Raw genomic sequence first — 25,212 nt, 5'->3', positions numbered from 1 at the left:
CTACCAGTACTGAAAATCTATAGTATACGTAACGTGAACTATAAATTTTTAGTACTTGCAGTGTATATCGGAACGCAGCCACTATAACCTGGTATAACCCAGTATAACCTATACAGACTGCGTCCTGATTGGCTTTCACAATAAACCAGTACAGAATCACGTAAGAAAAATAGGATATGATCTATTAAGATGCCTTTTCATACGACGCTCAACGCTTGTTTTGTTTATGTTTACTCTATGTAATTTTATCTATGGTTGACGCTAAAATGTTTGTTCCTAACCAACTTTCCAGCGTCCAGCGTCGGCAGTAGTTGACGGAGTTATTGGAGATCCCTCGATTGATATAAATTCAATTTGATATAAATTCATTTGTGCAATTTTTTAGTTGAAAATTTTTGTTTGCTCCGGTTTCATCGTACACAGCAAAGAAAGGGAGGTAAATTATTAAACATGAAGTAATACTTTGAATATCTGTTTAATACAATATGAGAATGCATGTAAAATTTTTGAGGTTGTACATAATTGAATTAATAATTATAGAATTTTCTTGTAAAATGTGGATATTGTAAGAAAACATGTTTAAATAATGAAGCTGCTCTTATGTATCTTGTAAATATGAGGACCAATAATACTCAAAAATTCTTCGAATTGAGTTGAAGACATTCTAAAATAATTTTTTAAATCGTAAATCTTCAAGTTGTAACACAGTAAATATCTTATTGTAAAATCCATGTAAATTTTTTTCTCGAAATATAGGTTCAATCCAGTATCGTTTTGGAGTATACGATCTCTTTTTCTTTTTTTTCATTAGTGCTACTATTACTGATAAACGGTGCTTTCCATCTACAGCAGAAATAGTGACACAGTGTTACACAGTGTCGTATAGTGTCATGGTGCTTATTGAAACGCAATCGATGCAGCTGAGACGCCATATTAACTAGAATTCTGCGCCATATTAACTACATGAAGGAAGATTAAGGAGAGGGAACTACATAGGCTGGGGAGAAAAAAGTTGGTCACGAAAAATGTTCCGCGTACTGCCATGTTCGTCCGATGGAAGAACTAGGTCCATAGCGTCGCCATATTGAATGATATATATACGTACATACGTGTCACTTTGCATATTGAAAAGTTAATTGATATACAAGTACAGAAGTATAGCAATAACTTCTATAATTTTTATAATTTCAAAGATAGTATAGGTAAGTACATTTTATTTGTAAATTTATAAGAATACAGAATTACATGTAGCTTGTTTTAACTAAATTTTAACTAAAGTTTCAATTTTTATAACCTCTAAAATTGTTTGCACATTACTTGAATATAAATTAAGGGCAATATATTTTATATTAATAATCACAGTAGATATAATTTTGTAATACATCAGAAGTCTGTCAGAGTCTGTTAGATTTTTGCCAACAATCTGCTGTCTCAGATCACTACAGATTTTATTTCTATTGTCAATTTGCTCGGATCTTTTTCTCCACACATGCTCTGTCACATTTGTGATAGCAGCTTGACAATATTATTAAATATAATACAGGATTTACATTTTTCCTTTCTACAAAATATATGACAGGCTTTGCTCAAAATTAATTCGCGCACTATTGTCTAGCTTTAATATTTAACAGTATTTTTAATTTTGTAACTTTTTTCAATTTTTTTTTGTAAAATTTGTATTTCTAATTTCTAATGCAGATAAAATAAATTAGTAAATAAATGGCTTGTTGCGTGGATGGCTGCAACTCCAGACGAGATAAAAAAGGATTAGAAAGAAAAAGTTTTTTTACACCTCACACAGTAAGTATTCAATTTTAAGAAATATTTTGTTTTAATTTTTTGTACGTATTAACAAATACACATATATTTTATGTATATGTTAATTAAAACTTTAATTTCTTTTATAGAATGAAAAGTTTCTTTCTTGGTACGAGATAATGTCTGCTAGAAATAAAAAAATTAATAAGAATAGCAGATTTTGCGAATTGCATTTCAAATCAGAAGACATTATTAAAGAGGATGCATTTGTGCAAACAGATGGTACAATCATTTATGTACCAAGACAAAGACCAAAATTAAAAGAAGGAGCAGTTCCTTCAATTTTTTCAGAAGAACGGGTACCATATTTTAATCACATAGAACATGAAAAGCATGAAGGAAGATTAACCTTCCTTCATGATGAAAAGATTTCAAATGAATGTAACACCTCAGTTTTACATTCAGTCAAAAAACCAGATCCTATTAAATTTTCTGCTGAAGATATAAATATTGCAAAAGCTATCGAGGTCCCAACAAGCCATTGGTTTGTAAATATTGATGATGAGCATATGATGTGGACATGTTGGGCTAACGATTTTTCACACATTTTAAGACGTATTAGTGTTACCACAAATTTGGAAGTAAAGGTAAATATAATTAAATAAAATACCAAAATATATTTATAACATAACATATATCCATTTATATTTGTAATTTATTTAAATGTTATTAATTTATTAAATAGGCATTTATTGGAGAAAAAGAAGTTTCTTTTAACAAAAAGATTCACAATATACAAGAAGTTAAACAAATTTTAAATAAAGTACAAACTATGTTTCCTTGTGCAAATATTAATAATGAAAACAGGTTTGGTATATAAAATTTTATTTTTATTAAAGTTATTGTTTATATTAAAAAATACTAAAATTTTATTACAATTTACTATAAAAGTAATTTTGTAGGAAGTTTTCTTGTTGAATTATAGTGTATTGAACATAAAATATTCTTTAGATAAAAGATATTAATTTCTATTACAGAGTTACAAATTGTCAAGGATTTGTAATTATAAACCGCTACAGAGGACAGAAAATGAGATGTTCAGCCTGCACAAAAGGATGGAAGATACTGTTAAGACAATCGCGTAATATAATACCAAATCAAAAAGTAAAAGAATATCATAATCAGAAAAAAATATCATTTAATAATACATATATATATATATATATATATATATGTCATCAGGTTATCAAGTTGTTTAAACTTTAAAATTTATATATTACTGTATTCTATATATATATATATATATATATATATATATGTATGTATATTTACACATATGTAATATATAAATTTTAAGCATATATATACACATATATATATATATATATATATTAAATGGATAAAGATAAATATAAATAAATAGATTAAGCATATATATATGTATATATATATATATATATATATATATAATATTTTGTGCTCAAATCATGTTAATTATGTGTGATCTTTAAAATGATATTAAATTGAAGTTATAGCATGACATTGTGAATTTTTATATAACATTTTTATAATTTATCAAGAACTTGTAATAATTCATTTAAATCCTCAATACTTGAAATTACAATAAATTTTGAAAGGAAATGAATCTTATCATCTATATAAATATTAATCTGTCCATTTTGCAAAAAAGCAATTCTTTTTCTTACATTATAATCATTTTCTACCTTTTGGAAACCAAAAAACATTTCATTTCCTTTTGAATAACTCCATTTTGTAGAAGGAAGTGTAGTCAACTCCAAATTATCTTGCAAGTATTTAAAACTATTGTGTCCATCTTTTTCAAGTTCCATTCTTTGTTAAAAGCTACAAAATAATGAAGCATATTATTTTCGAAGTAATATTAATATTTTTACTTATTAGTACTTTATTTTTGCTTATTTTATATGACTACCCAAATAGCAATTTGCCATTATTTTTGTCATCATCATTTTGAGACATGTTTCATATTATATAACAAATAACAAATTGTTATTTGAGTATTTATGGTGTGTAAATAAATATATAAGATATTAGTAATTACCTCTTTCTGTAGCAATATATATAATTTTATATATATATATATATATATATATATATATATTCTTTTCAATTTTCTAATTTCATTCAATATTTATTCATTGATTACGTAATATATATATATTATATATATATATTTCACACTCTGGCGATATTTCCTCTCTGAAATAGATTTCATAACACTATTATAATAAATACTATGCAATTATATATTGTTTATAGAATTTTTATTTATTTTTATTTTATCTTTACTTATATATTACTTTAGCATACCTATCAACACATTACGTGTTACATTTAAAACATTTATACTATTATTTTTTTATTATATTACATTAAAAAATTTTCCACTTACATTGTAACATGTATTTATAACCTTTTAACCAAAAACTGTCAAAACTACTCCAGGACTAATGCCAGCAATTTTATCTTTATCTAACACTTGGTAAACAACAAGGATAAAATCAGTCCAAGATGGCGACGCTATGGTCCTAGTTCTTCCATTGGACAAACATGGCAGAACGTGGAACATTTTTCGTGACCACTTTCAATCTCTGCAGTTCCCTCTCCTTAATCTTCCTTCATGATTAACTAGAATTCTGCGCCATATTAACTGGTCTGCAAGGTTATAAACGACAATGTAAACATTAAATTGTACATACATACATATCTCAATTGGAAAGTTTAATTAAATTTTAAAATAATAATATAAGAAATTAGAATTTTGAAAAATAATTAACAGTAAGTACTATTTATGCAAAAAGAATATTTATTATTTGATTTGTAAACCACAATTTAATAATTAAAAGCATGTAGTAAAGCATTATTTGTATGTAGGCACTACATACAAATTTTAAGTGTATGTAAATGTATTCAATATTTAATATTCATTATAGATGTGGAAACAAACGGCCGTATTTTATTTAACAGAAACGTTATCGGTACATAACAATGACTCCAGTTCTACTAGTGACAGTTCTTATTGTTATGATGTGGACAGCACTACAACAAACGACAGTTTTTTATATAGCGAAAATGATAATAATGCATTGTACTTTCCATTAATGCAATATTTATCGTGTGGACGTAAACGACATTACGTGGAAGATTATCTACAGCTTGTAGAATCTTGGACAGAGTATGAATTTAAAGAGCACTTGCGACTATCGCGACAAACAGCACTTCAACTTATAGGTAATTACTTGTATATAAATAATAGTGATGAATTATCTGTAACTACATTTAATGTTGCAATGTAGACAAAAAACACTTTTCATTTGCGTGCATTTAAATTGGATGGACCCACACATTTAACTATATCTTTGATAATAAAAAAAATATATTTCTTTGATGTAATATACATATATGAAGCTTGCAAATGTAATACATATATACATATTATTGTTACAGATGAATATGAAACATCTGAATTTATGCCAAATCATTTGTATGGGATCAGACCGATCTCAGGACGGCTGAGCATATATATATTGTTATGGTTTATGGCTAATACGGAGCCGCTAAGAACAATATCGGATCGCTTTGACGTTTCTATTTCGTCTGTTTTCCGAATTATACGTCGCGTAATTGCTTGGTTATTAACTAAAACGGATGAAATTATTACATGGCCGCAACATGAAAAGGTTATAGCAGTGTGCGAAAGGTTTTTTTCAAAAAGAAGGATTCCACAAGTGTTAGGAGCAATTGACTGTACACACATTCGCATTGAAAAGCCTTCGACAAATGAACAATTATATTGTAATCGCAAAAAATTTTTCTCCATTCATCTACAAGCGATTGTTGATTCAAATATGCGATTTACAAATGTCTATATTGGTGAACCAGGTTCATTGCATGATGCTCGAATATTGAGGAGATCACTTATATATGAAAGAGCAAACGAAGAGAAAGAAACGGTTTTTCCTAATGAAACTTTTTTACTTGGCGATTCTGCATACCCGTCATTAGCGTGGCTTGTTCCACCATTTCGCGATAATGGTCATTTAACGCCACAACAAATCGAATTTAATTTTATACATTCATCTACTCGAATGGTAGTCGAAAGAACATTCGGTTTCTTAAAAGGACGGTTTCGTCGGATCAAATTTTTTACAGAATATAGAAATATGCAATTTATTACGGATACCGTTACAGCGGCATGTATTCTACATAATTATTGTATAAATGTAAATGACGATTTTGAAGTAAATGAAAAAATAAATGAAAACGATGATAACATACTTCTCAATAATTTTGATAATGAAAATATCGCAGGTGAAGATCGTAGGATGAAATTGTTTAGACAATTATTTCCCGAGTAAAATTATACACACACACACACATATATATATACATAATGCGTATCTTTATATATGCATATATTTAATCACGAAGTCTGCTAGAACAAAAAATAACAATTCGAATTGTATACAAATTTAAATATGGTAAATAATAAATATATTTTATGCTTTATTATATTTCTTTTATTGAATAACCAACATTTTAGACAATTCTCTCGTAACAAAATAAACCATATTTGATCACAGCACAAATAAATAATAGAAAATTAAAGATTATAATGTATAAAATAAAAGTAACATACTCATTAAATACATTTTGAACTTTGTACTGTACTTTAATAAAATGAAACATAAGAAAAATTAAACAACTAAAAATGTTAAATAAAAGTAAATCTAAAATTAGTTATTATCTGAATCACTAGATTGTGTAACATTTTCTTTATCATATAAAAATTTTTTCAATAATTTACATTTTTCTCTTTCAATTGCCATCATTTCCTCATGCCGATGTTCTTTGCATTTTAATTTTTTCGCAGCTATTATTTTTCTATTATCTAATTCTTTTTCGTGCATTTCAAGCTGTCGTTTTCGTATATTTATTGCTTCCGTTTTTTTTCTAATAATTTAGACAACTTAGCGTCACGTTCCTCACGACGTTTCTCTTCGCCCTGAAGATATTCCAGCCAATGCTTTCCTAATTCATTTTTTATTTTTGCGTTATTGGATCCACTTCCATGTAACGGACGCGTTTTTTTTTCAATTGGATTTTTCTTTTTTGTCGAATTTATATGTGTGCGTAAATTATTTGTTGAAAAACTAGATGAAGAGGTACTGCTATGTGAGCTTACAACTTCAAGTTCAGTTTCTTTTGAACTATTCAAACATGGAACTTTCGGAGATGTATTAATTATATTTTTTTTTGGAAGGTTAGATGAGCGAGTGTGACAAATATTTGCTTCATTATCTTTACCAAGAATCTCTTGCATTTGGTCAAAATATTCGAATGACATAGGACTGCGCCCCGATTTTCGATTATTACCTATGCATTCTTTATATTTTTTAGTTAATGCATTTATCTTCCAACGAATTTGATCAGTCGACATCTATCGAAAATATTATGCAATAATGTGTTATGTGTTGTTTTTATTATTAATTACAGACTATATTTACACGACTCGACTTACACTGAAGTTATAACGTAGATGTTATAAAACTGGCCAATCATTCGTTTCGGCTATTTGTCTTAAGAATATACTTCTGTGTAAATCGTGTCATATAAACGTAGTCATAGATAAAATATAAATCATACATGTATTACCTCAATACCAAAACCTTTTAAGCCATCTGCTATGCTGGCCCATATTTTGGTTTTTTTCTTTGGATTGTCCAACATGTGGAGATTTGCTTCGTACAAGCTAAGAACAGCCAATGTTGAATGTTTGTTCCAAACTGCATCTGTACGATAAATGATATGAAAATAAATATAAAAGATAATTCATTAATGTACTAGAAATAAAAACATAGTTACATATACTTGATTTTTTTATATCGTTTTGTTCTGTTGCTGATATCTCATCATTATTTGCAATATCATTGTACTCAGTATCATCAGCATTTTCTACTTTAAAAAGCATTTGATTTCCATCCATAAATACTTCTTCTCCAATAAAACACTTGTGCTTTGGAACCATGTCTAACGAATTAATATTTTCTGAACAATGTTTGCAAGTAAGCCACTCTGTAATGAAATCAATAACAAAAATAAATTTATTTTATGTTTTTAAATATATCAAAGATATATTATATGCTTCAAAGCAACTAGATATAATATTCTAAATATAATATTCTAAATATTTGTTAATACCAATTGTTTTTTCCATGCTGCTGGAATCTACTGCTAGTGAATGATAGTTGGCGTGATTGGTACTCAAAAGTCCTTCGGATGGAATTTTTACTCTCGTACTGAAATTTATCAAAATAAGTAAGGATTAATTAACATAAAGAGAAAATTAAGATATCAATACGCACTAATCTACATCGTCTACTGATTTCCATAGAGATGTTATATTTTGGCAGTTTGTTTTTTGTAAAATAAAATTGAAAGCGTCGTTGTCAAAATTTGTGAACAATCAGATAATTAAATCATAAAAAATATTGCATCTTAAATTTTGTACAGCAATTATACTTATACATACTTTTTAAACGCACATACGTGCTAATTTTTAAGTCAATGATTTTAATAGGATCATTGTCATTTATTTTAAACCAAATGTTGAACCTTCTTTGATCTTCATCTCCTATAACAGAGGATATCATTGAAAAATAATAAAATAATTTATTAACAAATTAGCTTTTAATCGATATATTGATAATAAATTTTACTTCTTTCATCCATCGCTGTTAAATAATGTCAAATGAAGTAGTTATATTTAACACAACAAATCGTAAAAAAACTTTAAAAAAATAAAAATTGGCAGCTTTCGCGAATTTTGTATACATGTAACAATATTTTGTTAGCTTTTACTACGGAGGTTATATCGCAAAATGTATAAATATGATGCCACTACAAAAAACATGATTTTTTTTGTTTCATGGTTGGTACTCCTAGCGACACAACACTGCAAAACTCATCTTTTCGTCGTGTCACGTAGTGTCATATTGTGTCGTTGTTGGAACGCTCTAAAGTTGACACTGTGTAACACAGTGCCGTCTGTGTACGTTGATGGAAAGCACCGAAAATAACTGCATGAGTTACGTTCCTTTCCCGATTTCCTTTTCGAATGAAATTTGCACATTCTGTCAACCATGCATGATATTTATAATTATACATGATGAACTTTAGTGATACACAGTGATACACAGCAAAGATATATTTAATATTGTTTCCTTGCACGGACTAGGTTAGGTTATTTCTTGACGCTGGAAAATGAGCGTTTCAGCGTCGCATGAAAAGGCACCTTTACGAAAATCCAGTACGCGAACCAGTAGCGTAGCCCGTAAGCTACCCATTTCCAGTACGGGAGCACGTAAGACTGCCAGTATAGGAGCACGTAAGCAATCCCGTAAGAAAAAACATATCGTCTGCGGCAGGCTTAACACAGTTGTGTAGTCTAGAGTCCTATATAAAGAGAAAAGCGACATCAAACCCCCACCACAACTTTCAGTATCCAATTGAGTCCTCCACCGCCATTTTGGGAACGTCATCAAACATCATTCGTATCATTCTGCAAACAGCTGTGGTCACAATATGGCTGCTCGTTTAGCCAATCAAGTATCAATCAGATTACCAATCAGAACTTTGGATATCAATGTCGCTTCTCTCTTTATATGACCTTGTTTACACCGAGCACTTAATACGCGTACTAATTAGTAATTTTCAATTAAATTGTCTTGATTTCGGCAATAAATTTAAAAAATAGTATATTAAGTTGGTACAATATAAATCAAAATAATTAAATATATGTATTATGTATACACGCATTGTCGACAGTAAGATAAATTAATAGAAAGTTACGAGTTAGTATGCGTATCAAGTGCTCGGTGTAAACTAGGCCTATAAGACTCTAGTGTAGTCTAATTGAAACAGATAAGTTACCAAACACGGTCACTAGCGTGCGTAAAAGACTGACTTAGTAAAAAAACACAGATTCGAATTGAATCAGAAATCTATCCGTAGAAAATCCAGATCCGTTAAAGAAAGAATTTTATATTATCCAACGTAGAAATAACTTTTTTACAATGCCGACAAAAGAATAAACTTGCAACTTAATCCGATGAAATACGTATGAATAATGAATAATCAACGAATGCATTGTTTCTTAAGCTTATACAATTCTTTAAATAAAAATAATAAATATTGATTACTATCTAAGAATTATGGGTCCGGTACGTTATTTTCTAACACAAAGACATTTTTAATAAAAATATAAGTCCATTGTGCTAATTTAAAGATGTAACATGTAAAAAAACAAAAGGTTCAAACTATAATTTTAATTTTGTATGTTAAGGCGACAAAACTTGACCGAACATGACTAAAATGTACCAGTACCACACTTGAAAAAATAATTTATTTGCCCGATGTGTTGGCACTATTGATGGCTGACACGGCCAAACTAGAGTTCTATATAAAGAGAGAAGCGACATTGATGTCCAAAGCTCTGATTGGTAATCTGATTGATACTTGATTGGCTAAGCGAGCAGCCATATTGTGACCACAGCTGTTTGCAGAATGATACGAATGGTGTTTGATGACGTTAGAGCGGTCCCAAAATGGCAGTGGAGGACTCAATTGGATACTGAAGGTTGTGATGGGGGTTCGTTGTCGCTTCTCTCTTTATATAGGACTCTAGGCCAAACTTAAGATTGAGCTGTAATTTCCAGTGTCGCTCTGTGTCTCTCTGTGTCATAGTTGGAAAGCACCAATGCAAGGTCCGTGGATTGGCGTTGGAGGGGAAGGAAGGTCGTTGCATCCACTTCAACGATGTGGAACGAAAATGGCGGCGGCCATACTTTTACTGCACACTCGCTCACTCACACAACTAATAGCTGTAGTACCTTACTATCTACGTACATACACTAACACTGACTCGCTGTCTCGAAAATGGCGGCTATGCAACGACCTTCCTTCCCCTCCAACGCCAATCCACGGACCTTGCACCAATGTAGACACTGTGTTACACACCGTGTTTGTTTTCTGTTCCTGAACTCCCTGAATTAGTGTGCACTTAAAATGAAATAGATATATATTTGAAAGTTAGTGAAAGCAAGAAGAAACGTTCCAGTGCAGTCTAGTGCAGGAATAAAAAACAAGCCTACAGTATTGCCTGTGTCTCTTATTGGAAAGCACCTACAGGCGATGGTCTAGTTTCTACCGTAGTGAGAATAGATATGAGGCCATATTCTTGAAAACATTCGAATAACTTTTGTATACGAAAATAGCAGAATAACAAATGGAATTATTTGATGGTATTTTTCCATTAGCTACTTTATCACTTTCGTATACGTAAGAAATTTGCATGTTTTCGAAAATAGGGCCCATGGGGTATATTCTAAACGGTGTTAGTTTGGCTTATTCTTTTTTCTAAAAGTTGGCAGCCATGTAACTAAACGGAGAAGTATTCCGCACTCATTGTTTAAAGCCTAGTTTACATCGAGTACTTGATACGCGCACTAACTAGTAATTTTCTATTAAATTATCTTATTTTCGGAAATAAATTAAAAAAAATAGTATATTAAGTTGGTATAATATGAATTGAGATAATTAAATATATGTATTATGTATGTACACACGCATTGTCGAAAGTACTAGCGTTTTCGATTGGAAAAAAGTTAGTGCGCACCAGTGCGCACTCAGTTCACGCCAACACTGGACAAGTTCCATGAATTGCACTGAATAGTGCAAATGCAAAAGAACACGCCCAAATTTTCAGTGCAAGTGTCACTTGAGTTAATTATAATAGATCACGCGAAAAAGAAAAAAGTAACCTTGAAAAAGTAATCTCGTGCTCAGTAAGTAATGATTTTTACTATATGTAATTAAATAGTATATAATCATTAAAAAAATGCTATTATATTACATCAAGTAATTAATTATATTTTAAAAAAGGTATAAAATCGATGTACTTGTATAAAAGATAACACTTAGGGCCAGTTTCACAACTTAGTTTAACCGGAGTTTAAACCTTTAAACTTGGTTTACGGTAAATATTGTGTCCCACAACTGTCTTAAACCTCGGTTAACGTTGTTAAACTGCGGTTAAAGTTGAACGGCGAAATTCGGGCGTTTAAGGTAGATAACCGAGGTTTAATACTGCAGCGCCACTGCTTTCAGTAATCTTTCGAGTATTGTACTTCATGGCTGATATCTTCACGGAATTGTAAAAAGGTTATGTTGCAAGATATGGCTCTGGAATATATGTTATCGTCATCTGACGATGAAGATTTTGTGCAAATAATAAATCGACGCCCGAGAATAATTAGAAGACGACCGTCATATTTTGAAGAATTTGATGACATTGATTTTTATGCTCGATTTCGCTTAACCAAGGAATCTGTTACTGCAGTCTTAAGAAAAAATCAAAGAAGAAATTTCTTATAAAACAGAACAGTAAAAATAGTTTTGTAATATTATTAAATTAGTACTTATAGATTACATACTATAATTACGATGACCATATATGTGTTTTTCCAAAGAACAGTTTTTTTTTATTTCGAGTGGCTGTCTTTTAGATTTATTTATTTTTTTCAAAACTCAATTTTGTCTTTCGTTCTAATCTGTTGTTCTTTATTTTATGAGAAATTTTTTTCTAATTAGTGTTCCAATGTTTAATGTACTTAATAAAGTGTAAATTTTTACAGTAACAATTGAATTTAATTGTTTAGTTCAAACTGATTTGGAAACATGTAAGAAGAAAACTTCAAAACTTTTAAATTTGTTCATTATTTTTTGCCTTGGTGTATAGAACCTGTAATATCTCATTCCCTACTCTTCGATAACAACCAATCACACTACTTGTTCTAGAAGAAAGATAAGTCTGTTGAAGTTTCTTCGCATAGATTATAGGTTTACGTAACCTAGAGTTAAAATCTGGTTGTGAATCGCGATAGAAGTTTAACCGTGGCGTTAAACTTGACGGTAGTTCAACTAAGCTTGGGTTAAACCCAAAGTTGTGAAACTGGGCCTTACGGTGTCATTATCCATTTTTTCGGGTGACACTCTTTTGGACACAGCACGATTGGACACCAACCAATCATCTTGACTTATCTAACCAAACCAACGGAAAAACTCTAGGCATCGGCCGCTGTGAGTGGTGGTGTCCAATCGTGCGGTGTCCAATCGTGCGCACCCCCATTTTTTCACACATGCTACATAATTTACAGTTTTTGGAATCATTCTTCTAGTTCGAAAGATTGCAATTATTTCTTCTTCCTTGCTTGAACTAGAAAAAGATTCCAAAAATGTCTCCAAAATATTAAAAAGATCCAAATCCGAATTGCTCATTTTTTCAAATTTGAAACTTTGTTCGTTATTGCTTACAATAATGCACTGATGCTTGCATGCATCCAGTGCACTGAACTGGCACGGTCAAAATATCTCGTGCCACTTAGTGCGCACTGAGTGCGCACTATGCGAGTGTCGTGCGTTCAAACAAACACGTGACACTAGCCAAGTGCGCATTGGCACTGCCAATCGAACACGCGCCTGACACTGAGTGCAGCTAGTGCATCCCAATCGAAAACGCTATAAGATAAATTAATAGAAAATTACGAGTCAGTACGCGTATCAAGTGCTCGGTGTAAACTAGGCCTAAGGCTGGAGATCGAGGCTGCGTTCCGAAATTCACTGCCAGTACTGAAAATCTATAGTATACGTAACGTGAACTATAGATTTTCAGTACTTGCAGTGTATATCGGAACGCAGCCCGATTGTGTATCATGTAACTAGAGAAAGGGTTCCGATAGCGCACATTCCGATAGCCCACCAATCAATCATCTTGACTTATCTAAACCAACCTACGGAAAATCTCTAGGCATCTGCCATTGTGAGTCGTTTGTGTGCTGTTGGGATGTGCGCTATCGGGACCAGCCGGTTTCTATTTCTAAAATTAATTTGTGCCTTATAATTGTTTCATATTTCGACTATTCTACGCAGTCCACCAGATGAGCACGAGATTTAACTTAACTCAGGCAATACCACGCATGATGTAAGCAACAAGGTGAAACAACGCGCATCGTCGGCGGCTCGATGCGCGGTAAGAGGCGTGGCTCGATGTGGTGAGCCAATGAAATTTGGGTCCAAATATATCCGCGCAATTTGAATACGAAACAATTATATGTAGTCACACGTACTTAAATTGTAGATGTTGTTAAAAAAAATAAATATAAAAATGTAAAAATACTTGAAATTTGTTATCTTTAACACAAATTACTGTTTCAATAAACACTGTTGTTATAAACATGAAATACAACAATTTAGCCATAGACATAAGCTCATTCTTATAATTTTCCAAATTTCTTCTAATCCAAGTTTAAAAAATTTGAAATAACAATTATCACAATTTTCATTAATGTACAAAGTCTCAACTTTACCTTCACGTTCTTCCTTTTTTAGGAGCTTTGAATTTCTCCGATTCACCGATTATTTCCAATTCACGTATAAATACGTAGTATAAATACGTCTCAGTACCGGAGCAGTAGCCATATTGAATCTTAAAATTTGGACCCACTTCTGATTGGTCTAGAGTATGGTCTACTGCGCATCTGGTTACTTGTTTCACCTTTCTTCTTACATCATGATACCACGGACTTAGGAATAGAGGGACGGTGCATAACCTACAGGAAAGAGGCACATTCTCGGCAGGAGGAGGGGGGGGGGCGCCAATTGGTTTCAAAGATTGCACACGTTGACCTAGTTTACATCGTTAAAACTTTGGTACTCGTATTAAGTTTGGTGCGCACTAGAGTCCTATATAAAGAGAGAAGCGACATTGAACCCCCACCACAACCTTCAGTATCCAATTGAGTCCTTCACCGCCATTTTGGGACCGCTCTAACGTCATCAAACACCATTCGTATCATTCTACAAACAGCTGTGGTCACAATACGGCTGCTCGCTTAGCCAATCAAGTATCAATCAGATTACCAATCAGAGCTTTGGACATCAATGTCGCTTCTCTCTTTATATAGGACTCTAGTATTGGCCAATGGCCTAGTTTACACCAAGCACTTGATACGCGTACTAACTCGTAATTTTCTATTAATTTAGCTTACTGTCGACAATGCGTGTATACATAATACATATATTTAATTATCTTGATTCATATTGTACCAACTTAATATACTATTTTTTAAATTTATTGCCGAAATTAAGAGAATTTAATAGAAAATTACTAGTTAGTACGCGTATCAAGTGCTCTGTGTAAACAAGGTCAATGTAAACTAGGCCATTAAAACATGTGTATGTGTGAAATAAACAGTACAGAATAATAAAGTTTAAAATTTTGTTAATCTTTTACATTAAATTTTTCTTTAATTATTTAATAACATATAATACATTTAGCAATGTAATAAGCTAGTATAACAAACATATTAAATAATATTTTGCATATAAAAACAAACTAAAAAATAAACTATGATGAAATAAGAAATAATTAAAAATAATTTTTTTCTTTTTTGTTTTAAGTAAATAAAGTATCAACAAGTACATTTTCTTCGATGGTTTTTGGAATGTAAACTTGCTCATCGGTAGGCGACCGTAATTGGTTGGATCCACAGGTAGGAACCAATGACGTTTGCCGTTCGATGAGCAAGTCTACATTTCAAAAACAATCGAAGAAAATGTGTTGCAACCTTTTAGCTCACGACTATACGTGAGCTTTATGTGTGTGTATGTTTATCATTGTGTGCACTTGAACGTGTGTATGCTGTTATCACATTAGCTAAAAAGCATTAAACAGGGATCCGTATTGGTGCTGCCATTTTAGGTGCAGTCCAATCACGTGGAACCCCGAGATGTCCAGACTCTCTACTTCTAGGGACTCTACACGGAACCAATAGCGCACCACCACTCACAGCGACCAATGCCTAGAGTTTTTCCGTTGGTTGGGTTAGATAAGTGTAACTGGGTGACAGTCTGATTATTAATAAATCTTGTACACCCAAAGACTTTAATTCTGTCCATGGGGAAATTTTCCAAACTGAGAAGTCGCTATCTTTCTACATACTCGCAGTTTATGATTAATGAAACGACTAGAGCTTATTGGTTGTTACGTTAATCATAAACTGTAAATATGTAGAAAGATAACGACTTTTTAGTTTGGAAAATTTTTGCCATGGACAGAATCAAAGTCCTTGGATGTACATACACTGACATATTCATTGTTCGTGTTGCTGCCCTTTTTGAATTAATTTCTTTGTCGTCTCTCTCTTTTTTACGATCGAATATATATTTATCTCATCTCAAGTGCAAAAATTTTTAGGGATTTCAAGCAACTCGAACAGACCTATTACCGACATTTTAGAGGCAGATGTCCAGACTCTAGGCTTGTTTTCTATTCCTACACTAGACTGCACTGGAACGTTCCTTCTTGCTTTCACTAACTTTCAAATATATATCTATTTCATTTTAAGTGCACACTAATTCAGGGAGTTCAGGAACAGAAAACAAACGGTCTGTACTTCTAGGGACTCTATTTCCGTGTGCTATCGAGGCCTTTTTATAAGATCTATATAAGCTATTAAGCTCGTATCAGACTACGCATTGAAGATTGAAATTAAAGATTAAAGATTGAAATTTGACCAATCAAAACAAGGAAATTTTAGCTCCTTTTATTTTGATTACCTAAAGCTCAATCTTTAATCTTCAATAATCAATTTTCAATGCGTTGTCTGATACGGGCTTTAGTCGGTATTACAAGTCACAAGCTATAAAAATTAACCAATCATAGTCAAATATAAAGAAAATATTCGACTGTGATTGATTGATTCTTATGGCCTGTGACTCGCGATACCGACTAAAGCCCGTATCAGACTACGCATTAAAGATTGAGATTGAAGATTAAAGATTGAAATTTCACCAATCAAAACAAGGAAATTTTAACTTCTTTTATTTTCATTGGCCAAAGCTCAATCTTTAATCTTCAATCTTCAATTTTCAATGCCTAGTCTGATACAGGCTTAAAGGGCCTCGCACATGAAATGCATAACATAACATAAGCACAACATAAGACCAATGGGCCAATGAGCATCCAGCATAAAGTCGCCATATTGATTTACATAAGATTCCCATTGGTCCAGAGGTCTTATGCTACGCTTGTGCTCTGTTATGCATTTCATGTGCAAGGCTCTTGAGGGTCTGCTCGTGTTGCTATATTTCGTCGATATGACAGGTTTTCTAACCTGTGTATACTCAACTTTGACGATTAATATCTTGTTTCGGGAAGCAAAACGACCTTTTTCTGCCAGATTTGTTCATTTTGTGTAAAAATTACGTCGAATGAGACCAATTTTGTAAAAATTAGAGGTGATGGAGGTATTCTGGTAATTACCGAAAGAAATGTGACAATTTTCTTAAGTTTATAAGCGGAGTAAACAGAGTTGAGCACGAGTATTTTGTATGCTGTTTCATTTCGTATAAAGTGAATGGAGTTGAGGCAAGGTTCGACCTTTCGCATATTGGCATATATACGTAAGCTCTATACGTAACACGCGTAGTTACGTATAAGGTAGACGTCCATTTGGATTCATTTCGATTGATGCATGCAATTCCGAATGATTCGCAATACGTTTACACTAACATGGAAAAAAAGTTGATTATGAGAAAGAAACTTGATTATAAGAACAAGATCATCTTGGCACCCATGGTGCGCATTGGGACCCTCCCGATGCGTTTGCTTGCCCTGGATTACGGCGCAGATATAGTTTACACTGAGGAATTAATTGACAGGAAACTACTTCGTTCGGTGCGTCGAGAGAATGGTAAAATATACTTTTCTATTTATTCGGCAACTAGAATAAGTGTATAAAAATTTAGACACTTCCACATGATATTTAAAAAGTTTTGTATTGATTATCTCAATTATTTTAACATAGAAATCTGTGACATGATGTGTCCAATATAATTGTAGTTACATTTTTTGTATTTATATCCTAGTCGCCAATTTTATTTGTGTAAAGTTCTATTAATTTGAATATATTTTTTCTAAATCTCATTTAGAACAGATAATGCAAGAGAAGTTGAATAAGTTAATTTTGTACTCAATTAAAGTAAAAGTTAATGTCTATGAAAGTAATTTAATTGCATTAAAAGTTACTTATAAAATAACTTAAAAGGAAAGGCTCCCAACTCAAAAATTCAAATAATTATGAAACTTTGACAATACTTAGAGAATATCCTGAAATTTAGGATATTTTTTAGGTACAATATACAATTTTTTTGCTGTCCAAATTCAACCTGAAAGGATGAAATTAACCTCTGAAAATTAGTCCAATTTTAATTTTAATTTTATTATTCATCAACAAAAGGAGATGGAACATAATTTTAGAAAAAAATTTTTTTAATAAGATTTATCTATTGGGAAATATATTAATTGTTTAAAAATTATAAAAATATATAAATAAGAACAGGAACAATATATATCCAATATTCTGATATTTGCATGGCTTCTTTATAATACTAGGTTTATTTGTGGGGGTGCGCACGATTGGACACCACCACTCACAGCGGCCGATGCCTAGAGTTTTTCCGTTGGTTTGGTTAGATAAGTCAAGATGATTGGTTGGTGTCCAATCGTGCTGTGTCCAAAAGAGTGTCACCCTGTTTGTGTCACATGTTTCAATATATTCATTCACTCATGAGTATATTGAAACATGTGATTTATTCAAACATGCTTCATATGTTTGCAGCAAACATTTATTAATTACAAACTTATATAATTAATATGTGTTTCACTTCATTTTATATACAATTAATTTAAGTTAGCTGCTTTTAATATTCCATATAAAATATATCATTGAATAGAGATATTCAGGATATGAATTCTGTACACTTTTTTTTGTTTTTAACGATAGTTGTTGGTGTTATTGTGTAGATATTAAAATGGCAAAGAAGCTTTACAATGACATCGACAATTATTGTAAGAGCAAAAAGTGTATACAGAATACATATCCAAGATTTGTACTTTTGGATTTGAAATTGTGTCAGTATACTTATTGCCATTTTTATTCTTTCCCTAGTAGCAATTTTCTGCAAGACTGCTGTAAATCTTGCAGCAGATTCTTGCAAGATTCTGCCAACAGGATGTTATGATCTGCTTCCTCATTCTGTTCATTTTTTCTGAAAGATTCTGCAGTCAAATTCTTGCAAGAAACTTGAATGTATCTGCTGTAAATTTTGCAGTAGATTCTTGAAACATTCTGCCAACAGGACATTATGATCTGCTTCCTCATTCTGTTCAATTCTTCTGAAAGATTCTGCAGTCAAATTCTTGCAAGAAATTTGTATACATATCTGCAAGATTTGTAAAATTCAGAATATTTTAGTACAGCCTTAAAATGGATTAAAAAAAGATTAAATTTGAATTAAACATTTCATTATACAAGATTAAATAACAATACAAATTGTTATTTACATGTAAAAATATAAAATTTTATGTGGAACACCGTTCCACACAAACATTATATTTAAAAAGAATGGGAGCGAGTTTTTGTCTCAAGCAGCTCATATATAAAAGCTCACTGAAGTATGAACTGGACAGTCGCCCGCGGCGGCGCCTAGATATAACGCCTGTGGCCGCACTCGACTCACGAGAAGATCTTCTGCGGCGTGGCCACCTAGCGGTGGCACCAGCACTTACTTGTTAAATCCATTTCATTCCGAAATTGTTATAAACCTTGCAGCAGATCTTTCTGCCGCTGATTAAGCAGAATCTGTACAATATCTGCATAAGATCTGTGCGTCATTTCCATTGTAAAAAACCTGCAGAAATCTGCAGATCATATTCGTGCAATATCTGCACAAGATCTGCGCGCTGTTTCTGTTAAAAGAATCTTATGTCATTCTGCTGAACAACTTTGCTAGACTGTTTACAGACTGTAGTTGCGGGAAGAATCTGCCTCAAGATAACTCAATATTTGTACCAAATTTCTGCAAACAGTTCATATACAAGTACAGGGCACGAATATTGAAGCAGTCTGCTAGCAATCTGCCAGCATGGTTCTTTTGGGAATAATCTTCTGTACATCTGACTCAATTCTACTGCATTTAACTGCACGCAGATTCTGTCCTGCAGAAAATTGCAGAAAATGCTACTAGGGTCACTTTATTGCTGTTTTGTCAGCGCATGACGCGACGTTTGGTCTCAAGTACTAGTTTGAGATTAAAATTATTTGAATGTGCCATTCACTGTATTTAAAAGTATTCTGTTAGTAATATTATAAGATATTATAATTTATGATATATTTAACTATAAAAAATGAATTATATATATGTATTAATATGTATAAAAGTAATTCTATACATATATTTTAAATATACATATACATTGTTACTTATGCATACATTTATTATGTAACAAAACAGAATACATAATTAATATTATTATTTTTATCAATAGTTTTTCACATCATCTATAAGATACTATTGCAAACGAGTTTTTCTTTTTAAAGTGGATAGAAGCTCAGGAGATCTCAATTTTACTCAATAATCACACTTTTTTTAAATGTGTGATTTTGTTACTTTTTATGTAGGGTAACTGCACCTATTATTGTGGCTTGCCCTACTACCACGGTTTTTGGAAAATAGATGCTAGCTCGTTAAAAAAAAGAGTACCTATAAAAAAAATTATTTTACATTTAACCTAATCAAAAGTAAAATAAATTAAAATTAAATAAAGATGAAAATATGAATACATTTAATAAATAAATCAAATTTATCCACGAAATTAGGTGCAATGCGCATGTTGTTGGTATTACCGCGGTATTTACGTTTCAGTGAAAGTGCGAATGACTTGACACATATTCTATTTGAAAACTTTGAAAATGAAAAAAAAATAATTAAGACAAAAAACAAGTTTCAACAACATTCTCAAAAAGGAGAAAGAATTACACTTTAAAAAATGTGGAATCGGCTCTGAACGATATGCGTTTGGGAAAATCAATCGCTGAATGCTCAAGAGTTTACAATATACCAGAGTCTACTTTACGAGATAAGAAATACAACAAATACTCTAAAAAAAGACCAGGATCTTTAACAATTTTAAGTTAAAGCGAAGAAAATGAAATTGTTGAATGGATAATTGAGTGCTGTGAAAAAGGTTTTCTAGTAACGAAAAATCAACTGCTTGCGAGTGTTGAGATTATATGTCTAAAGACAGGAAGAAAATATCCCTTTAAAAATAACAAGCCTGGGAAGCATTGGTTTGAAAACTTTATGAAAAGGCAACCTGAAATTTCAAAAAGATCAGCAGAAAATGTTTCTCTTAATCGTGCTGAAGTTTCAGATCTTAATATACAAAAGTGTCTCAGATGTTTATGTGTACTTAAAATCTAAAAATTTATTAGATGTAGATGCATCGAGAGTATTTAATTGTGATGAAATAGGTTTGCATATTATTTTTTGTGTACAATTAAATGTATTAATTAAAATTAAATGTATTAAATTAAAAATTTTTTTAAATTTAAATTTAAATTCAAAATTTAAAAAAATATATTAATACCAGATATATGTTAACACAATTATAAAATTATTACTTTAAATCTCAAGCCATCTCATGTATCAGCTCTAAAAGGCTGTAAGAATGTATATAATGTTGTAAACAACAATGAAAAAGAAAACACAACAACGTTAGTCACGGCAAATGCTGCAGGAAATCTTACACCAACTTTTGTGGTTTTTAAAGGAGCATCTTTAACAAACAATGCAGTTTCAATGGCTCTTCCCAATTTTTTATTTAAATTTTCAGAAAATGGCTAGATGAGCTATGATTTTTTACGAATATATAGTTAATGTATTTGAACCATGGCTAACGGATCAAAACATTACGCGCCCAATAATTTTTTATGTAGATGGACACATCTCCCCTTCGTCACTGGATTCAAACAAATTTTGTTTTACAAAACAAATAGTTTTCATCGCATTACTACCCAATGCCACACATATATTGCAACTGTTGGACATAGCTTTTTTCAAGCCATTAAAAATACAGTGGCACAAAGAGTACGAGAAATTCTGTAAAAATTGTTTAACTGTTGGTATTCATAAATATCAATTTGCTCCATTCCTCAATATGACTTTTAATTTAATGGATGTGACAAAAATTTTTTAAAATGATTTTAAAAAGTGTAGGTTATTTCCATTTAATTTTAATGCAGTAGATTTGACGAGAGTTTAAAAAAAAATAATTTAAGTACTGATATTGGTGATGTTGATGTTTCACTAACAAATGAATCGCATGATAATCTAGTAGCAGTGAATTGTATAGAGAAATTATCGAGTGAAGAGCAGCTTGTGTGTCCTTTCAAGCAAATGAGCGTCCTTTCTGCAATGGAGCGGAAAAAGTTTGTAATTTTTTCAGTATTTGGTATAATTTAAGGAACAGTGATTGAACAACTTATAATGTTGAGCATTTGCAGGTAATATTTATATTATGATGAGAATGTTGAATAAAATTTTATATATTTTTATTTCATACTTATATTATTTGTGTATAGTTTGCTGATAATTTTGGTGTGACAGAAGGAAAAAATACAGACATTGAATCAATGTTATTCAAAAAATTTTAATTTGCATTTCATTCCTGCAATGAACTAATTTCTTTTAATCAAAATTCACAGGTGACAAATACTGTAATTTTATTCAATTGCATATACAAATAATCCAAGAAATCCTTAATTTTTCACAAATAATTAACGTGTACAAGTTACGTCAAACATATCTACTACAATTGAAAGTAACTTAGTAGATGATTTTCATGATGCAAGAAAGGATTTAAAAAATAAAGAAAACATTGGAATACTAGACATAAAAAGTGATAGTTCTACAAATATTGAATCGACAAAGTGCAATGTATGAATATATTTTATAGATTAGTTTTTATAATGCTGTATTTATAAGTCTATTTTATAGTAAGCATAATAAGTTATATAATTTATTTTTATAATATCACTGCATAATTTATCAGAAATATTAAGTAATATATTTTTTTAATTTGTTTTTTTTATTTTAATTGTCATTTAAAGCATTATTAAAAAAATATATCTTAATTAATTTAAAACAAAATTGTTATTAAATAACAATGTTTTACAACTAATAAAAGAAGTAGCAATAAATAATGTAAATAATTCCATCGTCTTGGAATTCATAGATGTGGATCAAAGGGAATTGAGCAATGAGCTAAGTGATATAATTGTACCTTTAACTGATGATAGTATTATAAATTGTAGCATAGTCAACAAAATTCTAAAAGAACCAAACAAATCAAATCAGTTAAATGTTGACAAAAATATTTTTGAAAAATGTACTGAAAACAGTTGCGGTCAATAGGTTACCAAAAGATGCAAATAGAAGAGCACTATGGCTTAAAAATGTTAGATTAAGTAAACACATTAATTTGAAAAAACATGCATCAATTTGTTCTTTACATTTTAAAGAAAAAGATATAAACAAGACATTGGATAACATTTTTTTACGTGAAAATGCTATGCCTTGTGTATGAAATATTATAATATTCTATTTTAGTTGATATGAATTCTGCTTTTTTATTAATAATTTCTTTAGGTAGAAGCTTTTGTTAATGACACACCCAATAGAAAAAAACAAGAATACATTAAAAAGGAACAGAATTATTTAAATTGATCATCTTCTAGTCATTACAATTCAGATCAACTTTCATATTTAGAAACTTCATTTTCATCAGTTAATACACATATCACAAAAAAATTAAATACAAAGAATCAGAATGACAATAATTTTCACGAACATAGTATTTCTATGACTGATAAAATGTTTCTTGATAATCCACTGGGGAATTAATTATAAGAGAAGAATCTTCGTTAACTGGTTAGTTAGAATTTTTATATAGTTATTTAATTTCATTTATAAAATATTATATATACTTTAAAACTTAATTTTTGGACATTAATACGGTATACTATTTTTAGATAAATTTCAAAATTGTACTGTAATACTCAATGAAAAGACTTTTATTGATAGGTGTACTTCTCCAATTTTATTTGAAAATTCAAATTTGAAAGTTCATCGCTCGACATCTGTTAGTCCTAAACATTTTCAAGATGACAAAGATGAGACTATCAAATTTTTGAAAGTTTCTTTGGAAGAGTATAAACAAAAATCTCAACAAACGATTAAACGTTTGAAACGCAAAATAAAACAAAAATCTAAAGCAGATTTTGTTATGGTATCTTTAAAGTCAAAATTAGATAAGAATCACTTAAATGTTTTAGAGTAAATAAGTATAATAAAAATTTTTTTAAAGAGAATAGTTTTAAAATCTAATAACAATAAAATTATTAGACAATACAGCCCCGAATTAAGGTTATTTGCATTAACTTTAAATTATTCCATTCTAAAAACTCATGATTATGTAAAAAAAATTCAATTGCATTTTATCTCATCGAAAAACCTTATATAAATGGTACACTTTTATAAATGGAAATCCCGGTTTCAATTCGAAAGCTTTAAAATTAATTGAAGAATGTTGTAAAACTGTTAATTATCCTTTGATCAAAGCAGTCATATTTGATGAAATGGATATAAAGAATGAACATAAACGAGTGAGCTCAAAAGTGTATGGCATGGTAGACTTTGATGATATGGAGAAATATATTGCTGTTGATGATCCTAACAAATTAGCTAAACAAGTTTTGGTTTTACTGTTGTGTACATGAATGAATCATGGAAAATTCCCTTTAGTTACTTTTTTATAGATTCATTAAAAGTTGATACAAAAAAATTGCTTAGTTTAAAAAGCTTAGAGTTGCTACATGCATCTGGAATTTCTATTATTTCTTTGACATTTGGTGGTGCTTTTGTAAATATGTCTATTATGAAACAGTTAACTGGTTTTTATATTGATAAAAAATATCAAAATAACAATTTGCGGACATATTTTCTACATCATGTCACTGAAAAAAAGGTCTTCATATTTTTGAATCCATCACATATGTTAAAATTAGTACGAAATTGTTTAGGCAATTTTCGTACTATTATTGCAGAAGGAGAGGTATCATGGAAATACTTTGAACAACTACACATCATTCAAAAAAAGAAAGGATTTCATTTAGCAAATAAGTTACGTAGTAAACATTTAAATTATCAAAAGCAGAAAATGAAAGTTTGACTTGCAGCCCAATTATTTATAATAATGTTGCTAATTCAATGACAATCTTAACAAATATGAATATTTCTTTACTTAAAGATAGTATTACTACAATCCGTTTTATAAATTTATTTAATAATCTTTTTGATATTATAAATAGTAAAAATTCAAAAAATTCGCATTTTAAAAAACTGTTACAATATTTTTAAGAAAATGAAAACCAGCAAAATCATAATAAAATCATT

The 25,212-nt window shown here is 30.6% G+C and overlaps 4 protein-coding genes and 1 long non-coding RNA gene across 13 annotated transcripts in view; 3 read left to right on the top strand and 2 right to left on the bottom strand.

The window, feature by feature from the left end:
• The first annotated feature begins 283 nt into the window (after positions 1 to 283).
• LOC105204128 lies at positions 284 to 3,062 on the top strand. 6 transcript variants are annotated; one of them, XM_039452564.1, is made up of 6 exons: positions 284 to 436; positions 850 to 1,202; positions 1,699 to 1,800; positions 1,908 to 2,405; positions 2,504 to 2,625; positions 2,796 to 3,062. In XM_039452564.1, the coding sequence occupies exons 3-6, from the start codon at positions 1,720 to 1,722 to the stop codon at positions 3,022 to 3,024; spliced, it is 930 nt and encodes a 309-aa protein (XP_039308498.1). In that variant the 5' UTR covers positions 284 to 436; positions 850 to 1,202; positions 1,699 to 1,719; the 3' UTR covers positions 3,025 to 3,062. The 6 variants fall into 6 exon arrangements, with proteins under 6 accessions (XP_039308498.1, XP_039308497.1, XP_039308499.1 ...); XM_039452563.1 differs by having other exon boundaries at positions 285 to 436; positions 812 to 1,202; XM_039452565.1 differs by having other exon boundaries at positions 285 to 1,202; positions 1,752 to 1,800.
• On the bottom strand, positions 2,627 to 4,332 carry LOC120358392. Its single transcript, XR_005575356.1, has 4 exons — positions 4,190 to 4,332; positions 3,839 to 3,996; positions 3,483 to 3,621; positions 2,627 to 2,861 (listed from the first exon to the last, which is right to left on the bottom strand). It is a non-coding gene; the product is annotated as an uncharacterized LOC120358392 (long non-coding RNA).
• A 39-nt stretch (positions 4,333 to 4,371) lies between these two features.
• Positions 4,372 to 6,303, top strand: LOC105203520 (putative nuclease HARBI1). Its single transcript, XM_011172324.3, has 3 exons — positions 4,372 to 4,575; positions 4,731 to 5,028; positions 5,245 to 6,303. Exons 2-3 carry the CDS (start codon positions 4,731 to 4,733, stop codon positions 6,153 to 6,155), a joined length of 1,209 nt encoding a protein of 402 aa, XP_011170626.2. The 5' UTR covers positions 4,372 to 4,575; the 3' UTR covers positions 6,156 to 6,303.
• On the bottom strand, positions 6,300 to 9,037 carry LOC105203519. Of its 4 annotated transcripts, none has more exons than XM_039452566.1 (6): positions 8,517 to 9,037; positions 8,330 to 8,431; positions 7,999 to 8,096; positions 7,663 to 7,872; positions 7,444 to 7,589; positions 6,300 to 7,237 (listed from the first exon to the last, which is right to left on the bottom strand). In XM_039452566.1, exons 3-6 carry the CDS (start codon positions 8,012 to 8,014, stop codon positions 6,731 to 6,733), a joined length of 879 nt encoding a protein of 292 aa, XP_039308500.1. In that variant the 5' UTR covers positions 8,015 to 8,096; positions 8,330 to 8,431; positions 8,517 to 9,037; the 3' UTR covers positions 6,300 to 6,730. The 4 variants fall into 4 exon arrangements, with proteins under 4 accessions (XP_039308500.1, XP_011170623.1, XP_039308502.1 ...); XM_011172321.3 differs by having other exon boundaries at positions 7,453 to 7,589; XM_039452568.1 differs by having other exon boundaries at positions 7,669 to 7,872.
• A 7,928-nt stretch (positions 9,038 to 16,965) lies between these two features.
• LOC105203969 (tRNA-dihydrouridine(20) synthase [NAD(P)+]-like) overlaps positions 16,966 to 25,212 on the top strand; it is a 523,658-nt gene continuing 515,411 nt past the window's right edge. The window contains exon 1 of the mRNA XM_011172936.3: positions 16,966 to 17,609. Coding sequence (XP_011171238.1) covers positions 17,387 to 17,609 — 223 coding nt within the window. The 5' untranslated portion in view covers positions 16,966 to 17,386. The remainder of the gene's footprint in view (positions 17,610 to 25,212) is intronic.

This window comes from Solenopsis invicta, chromosome 8 (genome assembly GCF_016802725.1).
Source record: "Solenopsis invicta isolate M01_SB chromosome 8, UNIL_Sinv_3.0, whole genome shotgun sequence".
Lineage (NCBI taxonomy): Eukaryota > Metazoa > Arthropoda > Insecta > Hymenoptera > Formicidae > Solenopsis > Solenopsis invicta.
This window is presented reverse-complemented; position numbering and strand designations above follow the sequence as displayed.

What these genes read in the sequence shown, in the direction of transcription:
- LOC105203519 (XM_039452566.1), bottom strand. An exon ending in TATAAAAAAATCAAGTATAT is followed by an intron (nt 7,590 to 7,662) that starts GTAACTATGTTT and finishes TTTATCGTACAG; the next exon opens with ATGCAGTTTGGAACAAACAT. An exon ending in TTGGTATTGAGGTAATACAT is followed by an intron (nt 7,238 to 7,443) that starts GTATGATTTATA and finishes TATTTTCGATAG; the next exon opens with ATGTCGACTGATCAAATTCG.
- LOC105203520 (XM_011172324.3), top strand. Translation starts at nt 4,731, where the DNA reads ATGTGGAAACAAACGGCCGTATTTTATTTAACAGAAACGTTATCGGTA. An exon ending in AACAGCACTTCAACTTATAG is followed by an intron (nt 5,029 to 5,244) that starts GTAATTACTTGT and finishes TTATTGTTACAG; the next exon opens with ATGAATATGAAACATCTGAA.
- LOC105204128 (XM_039452564.1), top strand. Translation starts at nt 1,720, where the DNA reads ATGGCTTGTTGCGTGGATGGCTGCAACTCCAGACGAGATAAAAAAGGA. An exon ending in GTTTTTTTACACCTCACACA is followed by an intron (nt 1,801 to 1,907) that starts GTAAGTATTCAA and finishes TTTCTTTTATAG; the next exon opens with AATGAAAAGTTTCTTTCTTG. An exon ending in CCACAAATTTGGAAGTAAAG is followed by an intron (nt 2,406 to 2,503) that starts GTAAATATAATT and finishes TTTATTAAATAG; the next exon opens with GCATTTATTGGAGAAAAAGA.